The sequence below is a fragment of the Labeo rohita genome, chromosome 19 (assembly GCF_022985175.1).
Source record: "Labeo rohita strain BAU-BD-2019 chromosome 19, IGBB_LRoh.1.0, whole genome shotgun sequence".
Lineage (NCBI taxonomy): Eukaryota > Metazoa > Chordata > Actinopteri > Cypriniformes > Cyprinidae > Labeo > Labeo rohita.
This window is the reverse complement of record NC_066887.1, coordinates 6,555,684-6,576,608: the sequence shown is the minus strand read 5'-3', so window position 1 is coordinate 6,576,608 and position 20,925 is coordinate 6,555,684. Positions and strand designations below refer to the sequence as shown.

Genomic DNA, 20,925 nt, shown 5'->3' with positions numbered 1-20,925 from the left:
TTTTCAAGTCTGTTCAAGAGAATGTTGTGGTCAACAGTGTCAAACGTAGCACTAAGATCCGGTAGCGCTAACAGAGAGATACAACCACGATCGGAAGATAAGAGCAGATCATTTGTAACTCTAATGAGAGCAGTCTCAGTACTATGGTATGGTCTAAAACCTATCTGGAAATCCTCACAGAACATAATTGTGAGGATGCTACATTTTCTAGTATCTTTGACAGAAAAGGGAGATTTGATATTGGTCTGTAATTAATTAATTCATAGGGGTCAAGTTGTTTTTTTCTTAATGAAAGGCTTAATAGCAGCCAGTTTGAAGGTTTTGGGGACGTATCCTAATGACAGTGATGAATTAATAATATTCAGAAGAGGACCTATGACATCTGGAAGCACCTCTTTTAGTAGCTTAGATGGAATAGGGTCTAACATACATGTTGTTGGTTTAGATGATTTAACAAGTTTATACAGTTCTTCCTCTCCTATAGTAGAGAATGAGTGGAATTTTTCCCCAGGAGATCTATAGCGCACTATCTGAGGCGATGCTGTAACTGACAGCTGCATGGCGACAATTTTCTCTCTAATAGTATCGATCTTGGAAGTAAAGTAGTTCATGAAGTCATTACTGCTGTGCTGATGGGGAAAGTCAATGCCTGTTGGTTCTTTATTTTTTGTTAATTTAGCCACTGTATTGAATAAATACCTAATACCCTTATGTTTGTTTTCTTCTTGCAGTTTTTAATGCTATTCTATAGGATAGGGTACATTCACGCCAGGCGGTACGAAAAACCTGTAGTTTTGTTTTCCTCCAGCTGCGCTCCATTTTTCGGGCTGCTCTCTTTAGGGCGCGAGTGTGCTTGTTATACCACGGGGTCGGACTGTTTTCCTTAATCTTCCTTGAGCGCAAAGGAGCGACTGTATCTACAGTGCTAGAAAAGAGAGAGTCAGTAGTTTCTGTTACATCATCAAGTTTTTCGAAGCTATTGGTTATGCTGAGGAATTCAGGGGAACAGACACAGTCTCATAGTATGATAGGGGAAAGGGTCTCTATATGTGCTGAGAATTAACTGATTTTGGTTTATCTCAAATCAGATATAAAACAGCAAATAAATAAATAAAAATGATATTGAATGCTCAGGCTATGAGCAGGCGATTTTAAAAGACCCATCTTTCAGTCACTGAATTACAGTTCAAGCTCGTGGAGTATGGTGGAAGTCTGTGTGCATTTTATTTTTTCATATATACTCAAGTAAACTTTACTCAAGTGAAGAATCTTCTTAAATTAATGTAAACAAAACTCTGATCTACAATATATAAAATATTATTTATAAAATATATAATATTTTAGGGGAGACAGATGTTATCTATGGTTCAGATCAACTGGTTCTGACTTCCTCTTGGTCGAGTTAAAGACAACCACATTTCCTGGCTACATTAGTCTGAGGTCTGATTAGATTTCTGGTTAGAGCTGTAGAGACAAAGCTTGTAAAATGACAACTATCTATGCAAATGGTGAATTTATAAGGCTGGAAGACAACAAACAGCCAACCTCAGCTGGTAAGACATATAAAATGAATTTTAGACTATGCTATTTTATGACTTCATTTATGGTAAATGATGTTATTTTTTAAATGTGACCCTGGACCACAAAACCAGTCGCAAGTAGCACAGGTATATTCGTAGCAATAACCAAGAATACATCGTATGGGTCAAAATTATTGATGTTCTTTTATTTCATTAGGATATTAAGTAAAGATCATGTTCCATGAACATATTTTGTAAGTTTCCTACCGTAAATATATCAAAACTTAATTTTTGATTAGTAATATGCATTGCTAAGAACTTTATTTGGACAACTTTAAAGGTGATTTTCTCTATATTTAGATTTTTTTGCACCCTCAGATTCTTGATTTTCAAATAGTTGTATCTCAGTCAAACCATACATCAATGAAAAGCTTATTTCCATATATAAAATTGACCCTTGTGACTGGTTTTGTGGTCTAGGTTCACAAATGTGAAATCTGCTGCTTTCCTTTACAAAATGTTTACTTTCTACGTTTTTAAAGGTCTTCTCATTTGCATCCTTTAGGTAAAGCAGACTATTATACTTACAGAAACACTGATGACCTGAAGACAAAAGACACTGCAGGTGCTTCTCAATGCTAGATGTTCAATCTATCACAGACATCTAAAATATGACTTTCAAATTGACCAAAATGTTGAGGTGTTTAGACAGAGACTTGCAGACATAATATCATAATTAACTTTAATATGTGAATAATAGATCTGCCTGGGTGCTTACAGATGCATCTGAACAACCATTCCTATCTAAGAAAGAGAAAGACCCGTCCTATAAGGCAGTTCTTCTGGCTGTTCTTTGTATCTCTCTCCTCGTGGCTCTGCTGGCTCTGTGCGTTCTGGGAATTCTCTGTGAGTACACAGTATTTTTAACATTTATTACGTTCACGCATTGTGAAACATTTATTTATACAGGCCATATTGTGTAGCATATACTGTAACGCACATCATAAATAAATAGTAGATTTTACATATAAAAGCATTAGACCAGTACACTTTTACATACTGACCATATGATATTCTCCAAACCACTAGATTCCAAGCAACTGAGGTTGTTTGATTTGTTAAAAGAGCAAAGCAGAAATGCTGCAGTCGACAGTGAAATACAGGAGCAGAACGCCACAGGTGAGGAACCGTACTGTGGTTTAGTTGTTATAAATGACCTTCCGGTGCAGGTTCATGACTGTGTGAGAAAAGACTGTGGGTGTGGATGTGAATTCCTTGGCTGCGTGTTTCCCATGTATCAGATGTGCTACTACAGGACAGAAACTACGTCTTCCACTTTCTTAATGACTTTTGTTGTTGTTGTTTGTTAAGTACATCGTATCTTTGAACTTTGTAAAGAATCATAAAAATGTACCACAGTGTACACAAAAACATATGTTCAACACTGATAATAAGAACTGTTTCTTGAGCAGGAAATCCGCATATTAGAATGGTTTCTGAAGGATCATGTGACACTGAAGACTGGAGTATTGATGCTGAAAATTCAGCTTTAGCATCACAGGAATGAATTACATTTTACAATATATTCACATAAAAAACTGTTTTAAACTTTATTAATATTTCACAATATTCATATTTTACTGTATATCAAATAAAAGCTGTCTTGGTGAGCAGAAGTGATTTTTATCAAAAACATTAAAAAGGCTGAGAGAGGAAGTAACACAATCACCTGCTGTTATCATGGTTTAAGTTGCTAAAGTACAGAAGAGTGACTAATTTTAGCTGTCTCAGTTTTATTTTACATCTCCACGTACTATTTGAGGAAGAGAAACTTTTTGTTTTTGATACTGTGACCATCCTGCTGCAGTAATCGGCATTAACTTAGGGTGACTTAGGTTATATTCTTAAAAAAACTCAGCTTTGACATTTTGCTAAAGGCCGTTCACACAGCAGCAGAATATGGTTGTCAATACCATATTTGAGTCCTTAAAGGAGAAGTCCACTTCCAGAACAACAATTTACAAATAATTTACTCACCCCATTGTCATCCACAATGTTCATGTCTTTCTTTCTTCAGTTGTGAAGAAATTATGTTTTCAGGATTTTTCTCCATATAATGGGCTGCTCTGGTGCCCCGATTTTGAACTTCCAAACTGCAGTTTAAATGCGGCTTCAACGATCCCAAATGCGGTTGTAAACGATCCCAGCCGAGGAAGAAGGGTCTTATCTAGCGTAACGGTTATTTTAATACAAAAAATACAATTTATATACTTTTTGATGCCAAATGCTCATCTTGTCTTACTCTGCATGGACTGTTTTTGTTCCGGTTCATGACAGTTAGGGTATGTCCCATCTCATGTTCTCCTTCAACTTCAAAATTGTGTTATATCCTTATTTTGCCTGTTTTGTTAAGGGTGTTTGATCTTCTTTGCATGTTCACTTTGCAAAGACTGGGTCGGTACTTCTGCAGCGAAAATACAGAGTTCATGGAGTGAAAGGCAAGACGAGCGTTTGAGATTAAAAATTGTTTAAATTGTTGTTGTTGTTGTTGTTGTTGTTTTTTAAATTAAAATAACCGATCGTTTCACTAGATAAGACCCTTCTTCCTCGGCTGGGATCGTTTACAGCCGCATTTGAAGCTGCATTTAAACTACATTTTGGAAGTTCAAAATCGGGGCACCATAGCAGTCCATTATATGGAGAAAAATGCAGAAATGTTTTCCTCAAAAAACATAATTCTTTACGACTGAAGAAAGAAAGACAAGAACATCTTGGATGACAAGGGGGTGAGTATATTATATGTGAATCTTTGTTTTGGAAGTGGACCTCTCCTTTAATACGGTTATGTTCACACACAGTACGGTTATTTACAGGTGTGAAACCCATATTCTATAACCGAACCCACACCCCTAAATTTTCAGGACTCACAACCGCATTCTTAGAACACACACGCTGTGTGAACGGAACAGGACTGGACAACTAGTTGTCTGTCACGTTATTCAGTGCTAGAGAGCCGCTCTGCCGTACAAAGGCACGTCTACCGTGAGCTGCGTGCTTTAATTTGTGGTTTCGGTAACTTACAGTGACAAAAAAATGAGCTGTGTGTCATCTGACTGGTTTTATATCCAGTATCCACCGGAGCCGCTCCCTCCCGTCAGTTTTGCATTCTTTGCGCGGCTCAAATGCTCCATCCACTCAAAAAGCTGCTGTCGGTTAATGATGATTTGATGGATGAACTCATGGCTAGATTGGATTTATGTTGTGTCAGAAACTGGTAATACTCTCAGTTTTACGAACGTGGCCATATTTGATATTGCTTTGGTTTGTGTTGCTATGGTTATATGATTGACCATTGCACGCAGACAGTATTCGAAAAGCGACTGTAAGCTGCAAGACCGCATTTCGAGACTCACACCTGTAAGTAAATGCGGTTGTCAATCCCAAAAACTGACATTGTGAACGTGGCCTTCAAGTGTGTACATTCATGTCAAATGTTATGCATCCATAGATTTATTTTACTAATATGCATTAAACTTTTCTTGCACAGACAGCACATTTGAGAGGAGAAAGTACTACTATTTCTCTTCAGAAAAACTGAACTGGATGGAAAGTCGAGATTACTGTGTGAAAACTGGAGGCCAGCTGGTCACAATAACAGGCAAAGAGGATCAGGTAAGAATATATTTATATAAAGTAGCCTTATCTACTGTATACTTACATTGAAATTAATAATTCGATACAATGCACTTATTGTGTACATAAATGCATTTACATTGTGCTTAGATGTAAAAAATGCCTGCATGTAATTACATCTGTAATTAAATTCTGTAGTTACATTTATAATTACACTGTCGACCCATCCCTTACTCCTTAACCTACCCTTAAACCTACCCATACCACCAAACCTCTCCCTAACCTTACCCATATTCCACCTCAATAACAGCAAAAGTGTTTTGCAATACAATATGACCACATTAAGTACATTGCACTTATTTTTTTTATGTAAGTATATAATAGTTAAAGCCACTTAATATAAAGTGGGACCATATATTTCTATGTTTTCAGATTTGTCTGCACTTATACAAACTCCATGAGACACTTTAAATTTTACTTTAAAAATGTGATACAAAATAGGGCAGAAACTCTTAAAAACAACCAAAAGGAGGTGCTTGATCTCCAGAAAATGTTGATAATTAACAATAACATTTATTTTTTGCCAACCCCATTACCAGAATAACTATTAAATACACATAGACACAATTAAATGTAACATTAAAAGTCATGGGACAAATGTACTTTATTTATGAAAAGTGTCGTGGACTTGTCGTTGTTTCCTTTTCCAGGATAATTTGGCCTCAAAGCTGAAAGAGGTGCATTGGATTGGACTAAATGATTTGTACACTGAAGGACACTGGATGTGGGTGGACAACACTACTCTCTCAGGAGAAACGTAAGAATTTTTTTTTTTTATTCACCATAAATGCATCTGTTTCATGTTGTTGTGCTACTTTTTGATTTCTGTACTGCAACTAAGAAATGTACAACGGTTTGCTGTAATAGGTTCTGGCATAAAAGGACAGGTAGTCTATCTGAACCTGATAACTGGACTAAGGAGGACTCAAATGGAGAAAACTGTGCTTGTCTGGGAACTGCGAGTGAATGGTTTGATGCTTCATGCTTACAACTGAAAAAGTTTATCTGTGAAAAGTAAAATTGATAGCATGGCATACTATACCATCCGAAAGTTTGGGAACAGTAAGATTTGTTTTTTAAGAAAATAATACTTTCATTCAGGAAGGATGCATTGAATTGATCAAAAGATACTTTTACATTAAATATTTCAAATAAATGCTGTTGTTTTGAACTTTTATCAAAGAATCAGACTGGAGTAATGATGCTGAAAAATCAGCTTTGATCACAGGAATAAATTACATTTTAACATATATTACAATAAATGTTGATGTTTAACAGAGATTTCAAAAACAAATAAAAAATCCTACCAACCCATAGACCAGTACAAGAAAAGATCATTTTATGTCTTCAGTTAAATATTCTTAAGGTTTCGGATGTTTATATGCATTGTCATGTCTACTAAAAGAGCAATGAATGCTTGAAATAAAGCCATTGACTAAACGTGCACTTTTGCTGAATGTTATTTTTCTGTAAAGCATTTCAAATATCTGAAAGGCAGTTCATTTTCTTCAAGGATGATATGGTAAAACTCATGATATGGATATTTTACGGTGTTCTACATAGAATCCTAAAAAAACATATGACAGAAACATATAGTTGCATTGTTACACAAGCACTTTTAGCATTGCACTTGTTTGTGCTACATATTAAACCATAGTAAACCCTGCATCCTACAGATGTTCAACACAGAATAGACCTTAAAAAAGGGGAAAAAAACTGCATAACACTCTTTTCTACAATATGCTATGACAAAAATTACTTTTGAATATCTGTCTTTGGCTGATCATTTTCCAGCATAGAGATGCAAACCCAGTTGTCTGGGATCAGCAAGATTTTTTAAAGAAATTTCTTATGCTCATCAAGGCTGCATTTATTTGATCAAAAATCCAGAACAAAAAACAGTAATATTGTGAAATATTATTTAATTGTAAAATAACTGTTTTCTATGTGAATAGGTTTTAAAATATAATTTATTCCTGTGATTGAAGCTGAATTTTTAGCATCATTTCTCCAGTCTTCGGTGTAACATGATCCTTCAGAAATCATTCTGATATGCTGATTTATTATCAATGTTGAAAACAGTTGTGCTGCTTAATATTTTGTTGGAACCTGTGATACATTTTTTTCAGGATTCTTTAATAAATAAAAAGTTACAAAGAACAGCATTTTTTAAAAATAAAAATCTTTTGTAACAATATAAACTACCATTTAAAAGTCTGCGGCCAGTAAATATGTTTTTTTTTTTTTTTTAAAGAAATAAATACTTTTATTCAGTAAGGATGTGTTAAACTGATAAAAAGTGATAGCATATACTTATAATGTTATAAAGGACTTTTATTTTCAAAGAATCCAGAATCAGAGTTTCCAAAAAAAATAAATAAATTAAGCAGCACAACTGTTTTCAACACTGATAATAACAGTAATAAATCAGTATGTTAGAATGATTTCTGAAAGATCATGTGACACTGAAGACTGGAGTAATGACTATGTTTTAAAATATAGTAAACAGCAATCCATTATTTTAAACTATAACAATATTTCACAATATTACTGTTTTTTTCCTGTACTTTTGATAAAGTAAATGCAGCCTTGGTAGGCATAAGAGAATCCTTTAAAATTCATAAAATATCTTACTGATCCCAAAGTTTTGAACGACATTGTGTGTGTGTACCTGGTATTTATCACATTATGGGGAACCAAATGTCCCCACAAGTATAGCAATACCAGTAAATTTTGACCTTGTGGGGACATTTTTTAGGTCCCCATGAGGAAACAGGCTTATAAATCATGCAGAATTAGTTTGTTTTGAGAAAGTAAAAGTGTGAACAGTCTCCTGTGAGGGATAGGTTTAGGTGTAGGGTGATAGAAAATACAGTGTGTACAGTATAAAAACCATTACGCCTATGGATTGTCCCCATAAAACATGGACACGCAATGTGTGTGTGTGTGTGTATAAGTGCAATTAAAGTATGTTTTAATTGTCTGCATAACTTGAAATTAAGATTTTTGTGGAAAATGGTACAATTATTTTGAAAATAAAAGTGTATATGAAGATGATTATTACATGGCAAATTATTTTAAACTATATTAAAAAAAACTCAGTAAGACCAGGATAATTTACTTTAAATATCAAGCAATAATTATACATGAATAAATATGGTACTTTATTAAATATTACAGTATATCTAACTATAGTAAGATCCATTTCTATTGCCTCTAATTAATTAACTGAGAGATAATATGGTACACTTTCACTTGCCCATATTAGTGAAATACCTGCATTGTCTGCGGTACAACCGTGCTCTCTAATGGTCAGAAACAAATATACATGTCACTTTCACATTTTTCACATTTGTATTTGTAGTGTATTTAATCATTTTAGTATTTTTACTATATGTCCTATATGTACTTTGCATTCTCTACAAAAAGTTTTATATCCAAACAACTTAAAATGTAGCCAATCCTTGCAAAAACACTGAATCTGTGTGTATTTATATTCATTTTAATATCTAATAAAACTGTATTTGAGGCAGAGCAAAAGTGGGCGTTTCTATCATGCAATGCCCCTTACCTGACCCCACCCCTAAACCTATCGTCACTAAGACGTCAGCCAATCAGCTAACACGTGGTCTAAAAACGCCCCGATCTGGTAACTCCCATTACTTTCCTTCAAAGACCTATGCTTTTTTTCTTTTTAATTGCAGAAAAGAAGAACATACAAAACAATAACATAAACAACATTAGAATAATATATAGCACACATTCAATTTGAACAAGTACTAGGGGGATTAAAGATTGTATCATAGTATTTTAAACATGTCACAGACGTTCTATTTTTTAACAGTCGAGGAAATATAAAAGTCCAAATCAGAACAAAACAAATTTAACATAGAAGAGCAGACTTGACGTAACCCGTTTTAGTGAGTAACGTCACGTGGGCGTGGCTTAAGTTGTATACCACGGAAAGTTGGTAACTTTCATGGGCTACAAAATGCCATCGTGTTTCTGCAGCTCTATAAATGGCTCCGAAGAGTCGTATTTTCTCGTGGAGTTCTCGTTTACATGAATCAGCCAGTTAAGTGAATATTGAGCTGTTGCTGAATCTTTATGTACTTGAACTGTATTCGTACGTGTGCTAATCGTACGTGGCTACATGCACATGCTGTGGCAGCGGCTTCGGCTTTGAAGCTCATCCCAAGATGAACTGCGTGACTTTTCCCGACTATTCCTTGCTGGATTTATTCTTCACGGTCTTCGGCGTGTGCACGTATCTGTTTGACGTGGGCTCGGATCTGTGGGTGGCGACGGTGTTCTACGTGCATGGAGAGTTCGTGTGGTTCGGCGTCTTGGTGGGCTTCATGCTCCTGTCATCTGTCGTCGTTCAGCTGTTCAGTTGGTTTTGGCTTAGGTATGATCGCGATTTGAAGGACTTTGAGTCTCAAGCGTCCGCCGGGAACGTAGTTCTGTTAAGTGGAGCGAAAAGAGTCAATTTGTTGCTGTTCCTGCATGTGTGTCAGCTGGGATTCTTCATCAGGTGAGACCAAAGATACTTCAGGGGCGATTTACAAAAAGCAGATTTAGTTACTCACATGTACATCTTAAATAAATAAACGAATAAAATGAAGTTTTAAGTGCAAAAATAAAATTGCAAAATCATGTTTGTTTATATTTACTTAAAGGTCCAGATAGATAAATATTAGGGCTGCAACGATTAATCGAACGATGTGTGAGGCGCGTTTAGTCAATGAAGCCGGTACGTTGATTAGTAGTAAAACTCCATCACATGCGTTCAGCTGGAGCAGCAAGTAATACACAGAGCCGTAAAGCACTGACAAGCTACGCCAAAATCGCGCTCAAAATCGAATTCGATTTTGCGGCCGATTTGGCGTGGCTTGTCAGTGCTTTACGGCTCTGTGTATTACTTGCTCTGTGTACTGAACGCACGTGATGGAGCTTTACTACTAATCAACGTACCGGCTTCATTGACTAAACGCGCCTCACACATCGTTCGATTAATCGTTGCAGCCCTAATAAATATGTACAACTTGAAGCTGTCACATTCCGATCATATCGTGCTATCGTTTTTATCTACAGCCTGACAACAACTTGTGTATAGTGACGTTTGTTATGTACCCTAGTTAATCTTTTCTTTGAATGATGATTTTTTTTTGTTTTTTTCAAAACACGCAAATTCTTAGATTTACATCCTTAAAATGCAAATCTATATATCTGGAACATGCAAACCACAAAGGATTGTGGAAGTATCAAATATAGTGATGTATTGGATGATAGTACTGTGGTAACACCCACTATATATATATACACACACATATATGACCCTGGACCACAAAACCAGTCATAAGTGTCAATTTTTCGAAATTGAGCTTTATATATTATCTGAAAGCTGAATAAATAAGCTTTCATCGATGTATGGTTTAAGATAGAACAATATTTGGCCGAGATGCAACTATTTCAGTATATGTAGTCTGAGGGTGGAAAAAAATCTAAATATTGAGAAAATCGCCTTTAAAGTTGTCCAAATTAAGTTCTTTGCAATGCATATTACAAATCGAAAATTAAGTTTTGATATATTTACAGTAGGAGATTTACAAAATATCTTCATGGAACATGATCTTTACTTAATTTCCTAATGATTTTGGCATAAAAGAAAAATCTATAATTTTGACCCATACAATGTATTTTTTGTTATTTCTACAAATATACCCCAGCGACTTAAGACTGGTTTTGTGGTCCAGGGTCACATATACACTTTCAACATTTCTCACATTTTCACAGTTAATTCACTGTAGTTTAGAAAATGGTAATAAAATATGACAAGAACTCAGAGTTAAACTGCATTGGAACAAATTCATCTTGATAATGTCAGAGACATTTGATAGAAAGATATGTAATAGATTACAATCAACCAAACAGACATTCAGACAACTGTTAGTATGACAATATTTACACAACTATCAATACTTTGTTGACTAATTACCAAGCAATGCTTAATTTTGTTCAGTCTGTCATGTAAAAAAGTCTGCGTTAGGAATTAAAGAAAAAACACTTAAGCAAAACATGGTCAGATCAAAGTGTCTGAATGATCAATTTTACTGGTAGTCCACTTTATGATGAATATTTGGGAATAATATGTCACAGTTTACTTTATTTTGCTATCCTCACTTACATAAGTGAGCTATAGTGTCCTGCACCCACCAGTAAAAAAAATAAATAAATAAATAAAACAAAAAAATATATAGTTTTTTAGGGAATAACTTTGGATGCACCTGTTTCTGTATTTTTAGAGTAGACTCAAGATTTTATTTGTCACATACAAGTTCTATAAATATAACTTTGTCAACTGTGCAATAAAATAGTTTTGTTTTTCATTAGCATCATTACGCCAGTCTTCAGTGTCACACAATCCTTCAGATTTATCATCAATGTTGGAATCAAGTGTGCTGCTTAATATTCTTATAAGTCTTAATATATTCATATAAGTCTTTACTATCACTTTTTATGAATTTAACACATCCTTGCTGAATAAAAGTATTAATTTCTTTTAAACAAAGAAAGAAATAAAAAAAAAATAAATATATTTTTGACCCAACCTGCCGTCGTTGCACAACTGAACCAGCTACGTCTTGTCTGAAACATTTTTGGAGGAAAGTCTTTAGGTGTTTTTCTGTTATTTTTTTCCTTTAAAGATAGACCCAACCCCCTTTACAGCATTGTTTGGCATTTTAGCAGAATCTGTTAAATTAAACCCATTATAGGCTGATTGTGTAACCTTTGCAACTCTACTGGCTAGGCGATTTATTCTTGTAAATTAGAAGCCAGCAGCTACCACTCGTTATCACCAATGGGGTTTTGACTTTTAACATCCTCTCTGGATGGAAAAGATTCTGTTTTGTTTTATTGCAAACTTTTTTTTTTTTTTTGAGAGAGAGAGAGTCTGGAGCCCTTTTCTGAAATATTTAAAGAAAACAACTAATTTTATTTATTTATTTATTTATTTATTTATTTATTTATTCATTTATACCCAGTAACAGTCCTCACTTTAAGTTAATCTATGTAACATCTCCTCCCTGCACACTGCACACTGTTAGCTCAGTTTCTGCATTGGGTATATATATATATATATACCCAATGCAGAAACTGAGCTAACAGTGTGCTATATCTAGATATGTGTATATCTATATTATTTATAGTATATTACTATATTTGTGTTTATTGTTGCTTTCTGTCTGACCTAAGATGAACCAAATAAAAGCAAAAAAAAAAAAAAAACACACAAAAAAAACATTACTATCTTACTGATCCCAAACTCTTGAGCGGCAGTGTATTTTAAAACCAAAACTGGCAGTGTGCAGAGATTGAAACTAAGCTAACAGTGTGCAGGAAGGAGATGTTACATAGATTAACTTGACATAAAGTGAGGACTGTTACTGTGTAACCCTACACCACCAGAGCCAAAGTGCAGTGTGTTTCCATGTTTAGCCATTAGGCTGTGGAAGCGTCTGATCGTAGCAGACTGAACAGTGAATTTCCTGGGTGAGTGGAGCCTTTGAGGAAGTTAACAGCCCTGGCTTTGCATCACCTGATGTGGATGTCATGCAGAGAAGGGAGATCAGTTCTGGAGATATGCTCAGCTGAGTGCAGCACTCTTTGTAGGGCTTTAAGGTCCTGGGCTGAGCAGTTTCCATACCACAATGAAATGCACTGAGTCAGTATACAGGTGCATCTCAAAAAATTAGAATATCATGAAAAAGTTCTTTTTTTTTATTGTAACATTTTAAAAAATGAAATTTTCATATTCCATATTTAAAAAAAAAAAAATTGTTTTAATGTAGATGATTAGAGTGTACAGCTCATGAAAGTCAAAAATCCAGTATCTCAAAATATTAGAATATATACATTTGAGTTTCATTAAATGACCATCCCTGCAGTATAAATTCCAGGTCCAGCTCTTGTTCTCTGAAACCACACTAATGGGGAAGACTGCTGACTTGGCAATGGTCCAGAAGACAATCATTGACACCCTCCACAAAGAGAGTAAGTCACAGAAGCTCATTACTGAATGGGGTGGCTGTTTACAGAGTGCTGTATCACAGCATATTAAATGCAGAGTTGACTAGAAGGAAGAAATTGGGTAGGTGAAGGTACACAAGCAACAGGGATGACCGCAAGCTTGAGAATACTGTCAAGTAAAGCCAATTCAAACACTTGGGAGAGCTTCACAAGGAGTAGAATGAAGCTAGAATCATTCCACACTTCACTGATGCTGTACTTTGTGCTAAGAGCAAGTCTTTCGCTGTAATATGTGCTGCCGACCAAGTATTGAGTGCATAAATTAACATACTTTAAAAACTTTTTTAAACATACTTTAAAAAACTTTAAAAATCCGTTTTTTGATTGATCTTACGAAATATTCTAATATTTTGAAATACTGGATTTTTGACTTTCATGAGCTGTAAGCTCTAATTATCAAAATTAAAACAAAAAAGCTTTAGAAATATTTTATGTTACATGTAATGAATCTAGAATATACGAACGTTTCAGTTTTTAAAATAAGTCACAATAAAAAAAGAACTTTTTCATGATATACCTGTACTTTCTAAAGCCCCATCCAGGTCAGATTCTCAGTGATGTGCACAGTGTAAATCCACTGCTGCCACCTCCTGAAGGTCACAACCAGCTCCTTGGTTTTGCTGACATTCAGAGACATTCATTCTCCACTTCTTCAACATAGGCAGCCTCGTTGTTGAAGATGATTACTACTGTATCATCAGGAGTAAAGCAGAGGACTCCTGTACTCAGGGTGATGATGTTGGAGGTGGTTTGTCTCACTCTCACTACATTAAAGAAAGTCCAGAACCCAGGTACAGAGGTCCCTGAGTTTGGAGACCAGCCTGTGGGGGACTTAGTGTTGAAGGTTGAGCTGTAGTCTATAAACAGCATCCTCACATAATTCCCTTTATTGTTGTCAGTGGTGAGAGTAGCATGCAGGATATGGGGGACAGCATTCCCAGTAGACCAATTGGGGCGATAGGCGAACCGTGGTGGATGAGTCAAGGTTAGGAATGGAGCAGATGGTGTTCTTGATAATCCAAACACACTATGTCCAAGTCCACATCATCAAGCACATCCTGTAGTGCAGCTTTTGATTGGGCGGACCATCACTTTGTCATCTGCCACTCAGGAGCTTCCTGCACAAACTTTTGTTTATATTAGATGGCAGCATGGTCAGATTTTCCAAAATCCAGTAGCGAGTTGGCATTACAACCATTCCTGAATTGAGAATAGCAGTGGTCCAGTGTAATTCCCCCTCTGGCTGGACAGGAGATGTGTTGGTAAAAGTTCAGCATTACCTGTCTAAAGCCCGGACCACACCAAGCCAATGGTCAGCCATCGAGTCAGGTGGTTTTTGAGTCAGTAGCTACGTTAACATGCAATCAAATAATCTGTTTGTATTCAAATTGATGGCTCAATCATACTAAAAAGCCTTCATGTAAGCACCTTCAACGATGTGACTGAGCTTGATCGGAATGAAATTTTGATTGGTTTGAAGAGAGTGGTTTATTCCTTTTCTAATACAGTTGCTACATGCGCAATGACGCAAAAAAAAAAAAAAACGAACATAATGATGTATGACGCACAGAACAGGCGATTCTTCCTTTTGAATTAAGTGTTGCATAAATGCGTGTCCTGTCAATATAAAACTGTGAAGTGGAGCAGGACAACCTTCCACCAGTTCTTGTTTCAGATACCAGTGTTGTGCTGAATTCCGACCCCTGCCAGATTACTACCTAGTATTGGTAGTTTAGGATTAGGTGTGGGGGAGGGGTTAGGATTAGGCAATCAGGTAGCAATTTTAATGAGAGGGGGTAATAATTTGGCAGGGGGTCGAAAATGGGCACAACACTGGCAACCTGTTTTTGGGCGGGGAGGGGCATTTTTACTTTGTGATAAATATGAGTAGCACAGCAATTTATATGCATATTTATCCAGAAATCGATAAATAATAATTCTGCTGTTAAAAACAAATAAAGAAACAGTGTAGGAGAGTGGTTATTATGTGCAAACAGTGAGAAACTCTATATTTGTGCAGTGCATGTAAAAAAAAAAAAAAAAAAAAAAAAAAAAAAAAAAAAAAACTACTTTGATTTGAAGCTTGTGACATATAAAGGTGCACATCAACCCGATCACTTTATTTAGCGTTCATGTAAACGCTACATACAGTCGGAACGAATTCAGTCCGATTGAACCAAAAATTGTGCATGTAAACATAGGCAGCTGTGGCCTAATGGTTAGGGAGTCTGGCTTGTAACCGAAAGGTTGCAGGTTCGAGTCCCAGGTTCAGTTGCAGGTGAGTCCCTTGAGCAAGGCACCGAACCCCCAACTGCTCCCTGGGCACCGCAGCGATATTATATGGCTGTCCACTCCATGCGTGTGTGCATGTTTGTTCACTACTCACTACACAAATTCTGAGTATGGGTCACCATACTTGGCCACACGTCATGTCCTTTCCTTTCCTTAGTCACTGTGGATGTCATGGGTTGCCAAGTTCATGGTTTTCCCCTAGAACTCAACTTTAACTGTTGCCACAGGTTGGCCCCCCCAGGTCCCCCCCAGTGGGTTAATGGTTTGACATTGCTTAAACTATATTTCACTTAAATGCTTGTGCAGCAATATTTTATATTCTACCAATAAAAATCTACCAATAAAAATGAGGTAGATGTTAAGTTTTGCGAAGGAGGGTCACGGGAAAGGAACCAATATATTGGTTTTCAACAGTGACTGTAAAATAACGTACTTTTGATTTGAGAATAGCATATTTTTAGTTTTGATACTTGGCATGTGGGCTATTTTTAGTGGTGCCATCTCTATTCCCTGAGCTTGTTAGCAGGTTGTTCTTTTATGCCAAAAAATCAGTAGGATATATGCATTGCTAAGAACTTCATTTGGACAACTTTAAAGGTGATTTTTGCCATATTTCGATTTTTATTTCTTTTTGCACCCTCAGATTCCAGATTTCTAAATAGTTGTGTCTCAGCCAAATAATGTCATGTCCTAACAAACCATACATCAATGGAAACTCCAGGGTCACATATGTGCAGCTTAAACCAGCTAAGACCAACTAAACAGCCTAGGCTGGTTTTAGCAATTTTTTTTCTCCAGTGTGGCTAAAAGGCAGAGCTGTTATAGACAGTTGGATATACTTAAAAAATATAATGGTATTGTTTAAAAACCATTGTATCATAGATAAAACAAAACAAAGCCCTGCAGTGCCATGGTGCTGTATTGTGTGTGTATATATATGTTTGTGTCAAACTGCTGTTGTGAATCTCCATGTTTAGATCATCACTTTCTTTTTCTTTCCGTAGGCACATATCAGCTATCTGGCAGGGTTTTCATGTGTGGTGGCGAGGGGGTTTTGGGTCTGACTATGCAGTTTACCTGACCCATGACCTCAGCATGCTGCGGCTCATTGAGACGTTCTGTGAGAGCGCGCCACAGCTCACCCTCATGATGTACATCATGCTGCGCAGCAACCATGCAAGACTGGTCCAATGTGGGTAACCACTACACTTCTACCCTATTGATGCTTATAACCACCTCATTTTAAAACATATGACATCCAATCAGCTCAAAAGATGACCGTCCGCACAAGATTTCCTAACAATGTAATTTACATTAAAACAAACAAGCTAAGCAAAACTTCCTCTGAATTATACTCAATTTCCTCTTGACAGCTTGTGGTAAAAAGCATTTCCTCTTAGAACATTGACTTGGGGAACATGCAGAAATGTGTGGTTTTGTCACCTACTTACACGGACATCGCCAGGTTTATTATTTTTCATCGTACATCAAATGATGTCTTATAAAAGCATTTTAATAACTTCCTCACTGTGTATTAATATTTGAAATACATTAGTAAATTAGTATTAGTAGTCATACAAATAGTAGTACTAAGAATGAATATTAGTATAAAAAACTATTTAGTATTTTGTAAGTCATGTGGTGAGACCAACAAAGTCAACCAACACACAGGAAGACAAAACAGACCCTCAAGACTGTACATTATATCTTAAAATGTTAGTTATTTCAGGGTGTAGCATGTCATTTGTTGAGACTCCAAAAAAAACATAAAAATATTTATATAGGGAAAAAAATTATATTAGTATATTAATATAGTATTTGTTATATTAGTATTTTGCTGTCTTTTAAAAGTTGACATGTTTATTTGTGTTTCTGTGCAGCTATTTTAGTATTATTTATATAATGTTACAGTTTTATTATTTTGAATTAACTTATTAAAAATATATTATTTTTAGCGTAAATTCATATTTATGTCAGTTTTAGTAATTTCAGTATACTTCCAGAAAATTTTCATTTAATATTTGTTAATTTTTTTTTAAGTTAAGTCAAATTTATTTGTAGAGTGCATTTCACAACATTGTTTCAAAGCATCTTTACATAAAATTGTGATGTTCATGTTTATAATATTTTAATATCTTTATGCCATACAGTCACATTTATCAGATTAGAGCTGGCCAATCATATAGTTTACATTTTGTGATGATGCAAGAAATCAATGAAATTGTTTTTTAAAGAAGTCTTTTCTGCTTATCAAGGCTGTGTTTGAGTAAAAATACAGAGAAAAACAGTAATATTGTGAAATCTTATTGCAATTTAAAATAGTGGTTTTCTATTTTAATATAGTTTAAAAAATATTTTTTTTTCCAGTGATAAAAAGCTGAATTTTCAGCAACATTACTCCAGTGTCACATGATCCTTCAGAAATCCTTCTAATATGCTGATTTATTATCAATGTTAGAAACAGTTGTGCTGCTAAATAAATAAATAAATAAATAAATAAAATAAAAATATATTTATTTATTTATTTTGTGTGTGTGATCCTTTGATGAACAAAACATTAAAAAGAACAGCATTTTTTTAAAATAGAAAATTTTGTAGCAATATACACTTCCAATCAAAGTTTGGGGTCAGTAATTTTTTTTTTTCTTTTTCTTTCTTTGTAAGAAATTAATACTTTTATTCTGCAAGGATGTGTTAAACTGATAAAAAGTTATAACGACATATAGTTTGTTAGAAAAGATTTTTTATTTTGAATAAATGCTTTTGTTTTTAAATTTCTATTCATCAAAGAATCCTGAAAGTATCACAGTAAAACATGTTAGAAATATTTTGAAGGATCATGTGACACTGAAGACCGAAGTAATAATGCTAAAAATCCAGCTTTGCATCACAGAAATAAATTACATTTTAAAGTATATTAAAACCGAAAGCTTATTTTAAATTACAGTAATATTTTATATTTGTATTTTTATTTTTTTTACTGTATTTGAGATCAAATAAATGGAGTTTTGATGAGCATAAGAGACTTCTTTAAAAACATTTAAATTTTCTTACTGATTCCAAACTTTTGAATGACAGTGTATCTTCCCCTACATGTGAATATGTTCATATATAAAGTTGGACTTTTATATAAAGAGGATGGTCAGGTTTATTTCAGTTAACCAAAACCAAAACTATGTTTAAGAGTTGAGCTAACAATAACAACACATGTATTTATGTAGTTATTCACATGTATACGGTTTAGTCAAATTTTATTTCACCTGCTATCTATAACCCAGCATTAGGGAACCACCGATGTAAATGCATGTAAAAGAAACTGAAATTTGACACTGATGTTTCTCTTCTGCAGATATTAGCCTGGTCGCCTCCACTACATCTATAGCCTGGATGGTGGTTGATTATCATCGATCGCTTCGTTCATTCCTGCCCGACAAGGACAAGCAAAATTGGTTGTCGTCTGTGGTCTACTTCTTCTGGAACCTCTTTCTGATTGGTCCACGAGTGGCTACGATTGCTCTTTTTGCCTCTGTGTTGCCCTTCCACATCGCTGCTCACTTCCTGTGTCTGTGGCTCGTCTTTGCGATATGGGCCTGCATGCAGGGCACCGATTTTATGGACAGCTTAGCAGGGGAATGCCTCTACCGGGCCACCGTAGGGCTCATCTGGTACTTCAGCTGGTTTAATGTAACTGAAGGTCACACCAGAAACAGAAGTCTGATCTACCACACTTTTATAATCACAGACACCAGCATTCTGTTGGCCACATGGTGGTTGTACCGCGATGCAGAGATGACTCAGTCATATGCCTTGAGTCTGATAATCGCCATCCCGCTTTGTTACGTCTTGGGCCTGTTGCTAAAAGGTTTCTACTATTGGTGTTTTCACCCAAAACTGTGGCGGGCAGCAGATTTGAGAAAAGTTGCATATGATGTAACGGATGGAGTGGAGCCGTCTGTGGACGTTCAGGCCGACGGTGCTTTGGTTCAAACCTTTAACAAGAGGATGGGCCGACATGCTGCTAACTTCTACACAACAAACGCCTCATCTGCCATTAAAGCAAATGAATGTAAAGCAACTAATGTATAATTACTGTAAAAATCAATAGTATGCAGTTTGTTTGACTGTTACATTTTATTATATTTGTAAATTATTGTACATAGTGTTTTTTTGGATAATGTTACGGTTGATCTGAAGTCACACGAAGCCATCTTAAGTTATATTTTTAAACACTTCACTCATGACACAAGATTCATTTTTGGGTTCAGGTTTGATCCCATTAGGATTGATTTCAGAATCTAAATGATTGGCATTTCCAATTCTGTTATCATTCCTTCAGTGTTTCTTAACAATGCTGGAACTTAGGCTGTTCACCTGTTAGAGACATCTTTTTCCAAAAAGATTGGATCTAAATGCACACAAACAGCCTATAATGCTAGCTTGTATTATTGGTCTCATGTTATGTGAGTATTATACCTTGTGAAATTCCTGTAATCTGGATTGAACTGAAGGGCACTGTGAGTAAAGTTCATGTTTATGGTCTACACCTCCAATCTAGTTTTCACTACATTACCTGAATCAGTATTGTCAACACAAATGTTTGAGGTAATTTTAAAAGTTCTTGTAGTGTTGTAACATTACCCAATAGTGAATGGTCCCTTGGGTAATTTCCCATCTTTAAGGCAGTAGTTTCACTTTAATGTCATTTGCCTGGGAAATGCCTACTGTTACCAGTCTGGAGATAGTGGTTAGGTCTTTTAAACGTGTCTTGTCATGCTATGTGGATGGAAGCTAATACATCATGGGTTATGATGTTATGTCACGGTTCTGTTCAATAATAAAGTGACTTTTTGAAGGTCTTCACTGAATGTTGATATACTAAACTCTAAGCCAGACTATTCAGTGTCATTTAAGTGGGTTATTGTGTTTCCCTGTTTGTTTGTGCTATTTGTTGTTTCCGAGTTACTATTGCCATGTGCTGCCTCTTGGGTTACTTGACAGCAGATTTTGTTTACAAGCATGATAGAAAGCGCAGCTGGGAATGTGTTTTTCCAGCTACTGTAGGCTTAAGCAGCTAAAACAATTCAAATCATGTCTGGCACTTCTGGTATTCCTTTAGCATTTAATTCGTCTCTGAGGCAAGCATCACTTTACATTAGGTTATGGCCATTAAATTTAAGTATTGAACTTTGGTGCATACCTTATTCGTGCCACAGACATAAATGAGACTTCAAGTTCTGTGGCTTATTTAGGAGAGGTTTGATACTTTTGACTTATTGGTGATTTCTACCTGGTGGTTGACAATGAACAGTAATAAGAAAAAAATACCATA

General features: G+C 35.5%; 2 protein-coding genes across 2 annotated transcripts; both read left to right on the top strand.

Annotated features, from left to right (window-relative positions):
- The first annotated feature begins 1,439 nt into the window (after positions 1-1,439).
- On the top strand, positions 1,440-7,453 carry LOC127182003 (hepatic lectin-like). The gene is made up of 7 exons (XM_051137069.1): positions 1,440-1,553; positions 2,086-2,145; positions 2,301-2,426; positions 2,610-2,699; positions 5,068-5,192; positions 5,864-5,970; positions 6,081-7,453. The coding sequence occupies exons 1-7, from the start codon at positions 1,487-1,489 to the stop codon at positions 6,229-6,231; spliced, it is 726 nt and encodes a 241-aa protein (XP_050993026.1). The 5' UTR covers positions 1,440-1,486; the 3' UTR covers positions 6,232-7,453.
- A 1,568-nt stretch (positions 7,454-9,021) lies between these two features.
- On the top strand, positions 9,022-20,727 carry xkr8.3 (XK related 8, tandem duplicate 3). The gene is made up of 3 exons (XM_051137729.1): positions 9,022-9,747; positions 16,601-16,788; positions 18,946-20,727. Exons 1-3 carry the CDS (start codon positions 9,413-9,415, stop codon positions 19,680-19,682), a joined length of 1,260 nt encoding a protein of 419 aa, XP_050993686.1. The 5' UTR covers positions 9,022-9,412; the 3' UTR covers positions 19,683-20,727.
- Positions 20,728-20,925: the final 198 nt, after the last annotated feature.